Here is a 4,271-nt window from a genome sequence, read left to right on the forward strand (position 1 = left end):
GTGCCCAGGACTGGATTAATGATGGAGAATTAGTCCAGAGCCAGAGCTCCCGGCAGATGAAGTGCTTCTGGAGTGCTCACTGATGAGTCAATTCAACCAGCGCAGCAGCGAGGGGCTGAGTTTGGAGGCCGAAATGCTAACAATTACTGCCCCCAAGGGGCCTTCACACACCGGAGCAAGGTCAGGGCACTGCAGTCGCGCTGATACTGCACTGATACTAGTTCAGGGCTCTTCCCCCTCCCTCCCTTTCTCCCTGTTAACATCACCTCAGCACATTTTAAAAATAAAAAGGGCAACATTCGACAGGAATTTATCCCTCCCATTGTTGCAGAAACATTCGACTGATTGCGCTTTTTCCTCTTTCTTTCGTCCCTCAGCTCAAAAGTCTGATCTCAGCTTCACCCACTGGTCCAGTGACCCAGGCTTGCCCCTGCGGGGTGGAGGGGGCCACCAGGGCTCTGCCCGTTTTTCCGGGGCCGAGGGGCCGGAGCCGCGCAGGTTCCCCGGCAGAGCGCGTCAAGCGGCAAGGCGGTGCGCACGCCGGCGGTGACTTGTCCCCTCGGCTCTCCCGCGCCCGCCCACGCCTCGCCGCTGCGGGAAGGGGCGGGGAAGAGGAGGAGCCGACGGCGGCCGCCGCGCCGAACCCTTTAAAAGCGCGGGCCTTGACTGCGGTGCCGGCCCCGCGGACGCCGAGCACCGGTGGTCCCGCGTCCCTGCCCGCGGCCGCTCTCGGCCCCGGAGGCTCGCGCTCTCTGCGGCGGGACGCGCTGGGCCGGCGCGCGCTCCATGCGGCCGCCCACCATGTCCGGGCACTTTCTGCTCGCGCCGATCCCGGAGTCCTCCTCCGACTACCTCCTGCCCAAGGACATCAGACTGGCCGTGCTGGGCGCCGGCCGCGTGGGCAAGAGCGGTGAGTGCCTAGGGCCCTCGCGGGGAGGCCGCCCCCGGGCGCGGCCGGGACAACTGGGGGCACCTGTTCGAGAATGGGGGCTGGTGCGGCCGGTAGGGTACAACAGTCGTACCCGCCACAAACCCCGCGGAGGCCACGACGGCCGCGCCCTTGGTTTTGCAGAGCCTTGGGATGCGGGCAGTACCAGCGGTTCTGCGGCCCATCACTCCCGCCATTTCCTCGGGAGCGTCCCGGCTTGACCGTCTTGTCCTAGCCCTTCAGTTGATTTCCCTGTTTCCTTTTCAGCAATGATTGTGCGCTTCCTGACCAAGAGATTCATTGGAGATTATGAACCCAATACAGGTTAGAATGATTTCGTGCCCCCTGCCTTTGTGGCTGCATGCTCGGGTTTTCTTTTTCCAGATGAGAGTCTGAGAATATAAAAGCAAACTCTCCTTCATTCTCCAGGCAAGTTGTACTCACGGCTTGTCTGTGTAGAGGGAGACCAGCTGTCCTTGCAGATCCAGGACACTCCCGGGGGCATCCAGGTAAGGACTGCCAGGAGCAGAGAGCCTACCCGCATCCAGACACCCAGCGGGCTCCGCAGCGCGAGCAGGGTGTCGGACGCACCTGCTGTGCATTCAGATGTGGGAGTGGGCTGTCCCCAGGTGGGGCCAGTCTTTGGGGTGTTGGAAACCCTGATGGGGGGGCACGGAGGGTCGATAGTTGGAGGCAGCTTCCTCCTTCTTGTCCACCACCTCGCAAAGGGGGAGAGACGCTTAATTTCCCTTTGCAGCCCTACTGGGGGGTGTCACCACTTAGACGGGTCTCACCGCTTGTTTCAGAGCTCAGCCATGGAACGGTTAACAAGCTCTTCTGTTTCTAGCTGTTCCCTCAAGTCAGGAATTGGAATCAGATAACCCCTTGGCAAGCAGTCAGGAATGTAACTTGATTAACAGGTCACTAATTGCTCTCCCTTCTGGGGAGGAAAGATCTCGTGGAAGAACAGAAAGAAGGAATTTGTTTCTGTAACATTCTCAAGAAGGACGTGCTAAAAATAGTTTTATGGGTTTGGGAATAGATACTTATCTTGGCTTATTTTCAAAATTTTGTTGATTCTGAGTTAGTTCCCTAAAAATTGTGCCATTCTGATTTGAAAGTTGTCATTGAAGTCATTCTTCAGTCAGCCACGGTTTACCGCAGACTACCGGCCAAGCACAGGGTTTAAAAATAATGCATTGGTAACAGCTAATAAAGTAGCCCAGGCAAGGGAGCCTGCCTGAGGGTTCGCTCTTTCGGTATCAAAAGCCTCCTTCTGCAGAAGCTGGGTAGGATCTGAAAACTATATTTAGTGATTTCTTTTTCAAATGTTACTTTGATGTCGTTTTGGGTCGTCTCCCACAGAGGGCTTCCTTGATCCGGACTCATTTGCTCTTTGATGTCGTTTTGGGTCGTCTCCCACAGAGGGCTTCCTTGATCCGGACTCATTTGCTCTTTCTCAGGTCCAAGACAACCTCACCCAGCTAGTCGATTCCCTGTCCAAGTGCGTGCAGTGGGCAGAAGGCTTTCTGCTGGTCTACTCCATCACAGACCACGACAGCTACCAGGCCATCCGCCCCCTTTACCAGCACATCCGGAAGGTCCACCCTGACTCTAAGGCCCCTGTCATCATCGTGGGCAACAAGGGGGACCTGCTGCACGCCCGGCAGGTGCAAACGCACGACGGCATTCAACTAGCCAACGAGCTGGGCAGCCTGTTCCTTGAAATTTCCACCAGTGAAAACTATGAAGATGTCTGTGTTGTGTTTCAGCATCTCTGCAAAGAAGTGAGTAAGCTGCACAGCCTCAGCGGGGAGAGGAGGAGAGCCTCCATAATCCCCCGGCCGCGCTCTCCCAACATGCAGGACCTGAAGAGGCGCTTCAAGCAGGCTCTGTCGTCCAAAGGCAAAGCGCCCTCCGCGCTGGGGTAGCCCCCGCGGACAGACTCGGCTCCTTTTTATTGTGCATTTGTGCAGCTGGACACACTGGAGTCTCCCTTTTTAATCACAAATTCAGAGTTTATTTTTATACAAACTTGGTTTTCAAGTGTATGTGTATTTCAGAAAATTCGAACAGTGATTGCCTAGAAGTGGGATGGAGTTTTGGGGGTTTTTTAAATAAAAGAATTTTTTTTTTTTTTTTACTGTAACTGTGGCCACTTTTCCATTAAAGGCAAAATGGCAACATTGCCTCTTGTTTTTAAATGTCTTTTTATAGAAATCATACTTGCACCAGAGCCCAGAACGACTCTGCTCTTGCCCTCAGTCTGAACCCTGATTGGTGACTTGCGAGAGGGGAGGGGTTGGTGTGGAGGGAATCTGTCGTGGGAGAAAGGAAAGAATGTGGAGGACGGGGATTTGAATAACTGCAGAAAGGCTTCAATCAGGGTGCTTTGCTGCAGGCGTGAATTCGGCACCGTTTGATTTTCAAGGGAAGTGATTCATTGCATGCTGATGCTAAAACATTACAAACACGAATAACATTATTTATTGGTGCAAATGGAAGTTTATCCTCTCCACCCTTATTAGAAAAGCAGAAAACCTTTTCCCAGAATTCCTTATGCCTGTAAGTGCACTCCACCCTGCAGGGGTTGCCTAAAAATTCTCCTTCCCTCTCGTCTCGCTGACCCTCCCATCCAGTAGGGCCCCTGATCTGTCAATCCTCCTGTTTTTCTTTAAAGCGTCACTCTGCCTTAATTCAGGACTTCACAGCGCTTGCCAAGACTGACAGGCAAGAGTCTAGGCAAGACTCTGGCTTCTTGGCTTCTGGAATGACACCCCTCTGATTCTTTCTTCACACCAGAACGACCTTACTAAACCAACCCTAGTCATTTTATTTCCATGATTGAAAAAACTCAGCTGGTTTCCTCTTATTTACTGGATAAAATATAAATGAGGCATGGCATCAAGATTATTCACTATCTCTCCAGCCTCATCATCCCCTTCTGCCAAAACACACATTGATGTGTGCCCGTGTGCACGAACACACGCACAGCTGACAGTCCATTCTAACAGAATGCTCTGCCTTTCTCAGTACACACCGGGCTGTCTCGTGCCTTCCTGCCTTGGCACGAACTATTCCCTCTGCCTTAAATTTTCCTCTTCTCCCCCAAAGGATTGTTAACTCATCTTCCAAGACCCAAGTCACATGCTACATTCAGCTCCTGGGGTACCTTCTCTGAGTCTTCCCCTAGTTCACTAGTAGCATTTGTGTTATAACCCAAGCATGTCATGTAGCTATTTGTCACCCCCATTGGAAGGAGTGGCTTGAGAGCAGTAACTACATTTTATGACCTTGTATTCCGAGCTTCTAGCCAGTGCTTGCACACAGAGTGGTAGGTTTT

At 52.9% G+C, this 4,271-nt stretch overlaps 1 protein-coding gene across 2 annotated transcripts; it reads left to right on the plus strand.

Moving 5' to 3' along the window:
* The first annotated feature begins 285 nt into the window (after window positions 1–285).
* RASL11A (RAS like family 11 member A) lies at window positions 286–3,117 on the plus strand. Of its 2 annotated transcripts, none has more exons than XM_008508438.2 (4): window positions 286–910; window positions 1,196–1,252; window positions 1,358–1,437; window positions 2,392–3,117. In XM_008508438.2, exons 1-4 carry the CDS (start codon window positions 787–789, stop codon window positions 2,857–2,859), a joined length of 729 nt encoding a protein of 242 aa, XP_008506660.1. In that variant the 5' UTR covers window positions 286–786; the 3' UTR covers window positions 2,860–3,117. The 2 variants fall into 2 exon arrangements, 1 of the variants encoding a protein (XP_008506660.1); XR_011528021.1 differs by having other exon boundaries at window positions 639–910; window positions 1,358–2,296; window positions 2,354–3,117.
* Window positions 3,118–4,271: the final 1,154 nt, after the last annotated feature.

Source organism: Equus przewalskii, chromosome 16, assembly GCF_037783145.1.
Source record: "Equus przewalskii isolate Varuska chromosome 16, EquPr2, whole genome shotgun sequence".
NCBI lineage: Eukaryota > Metazoa > Chordata > Mammalia > Perissodactyla > Equidae > Equus > Equus przewalskii.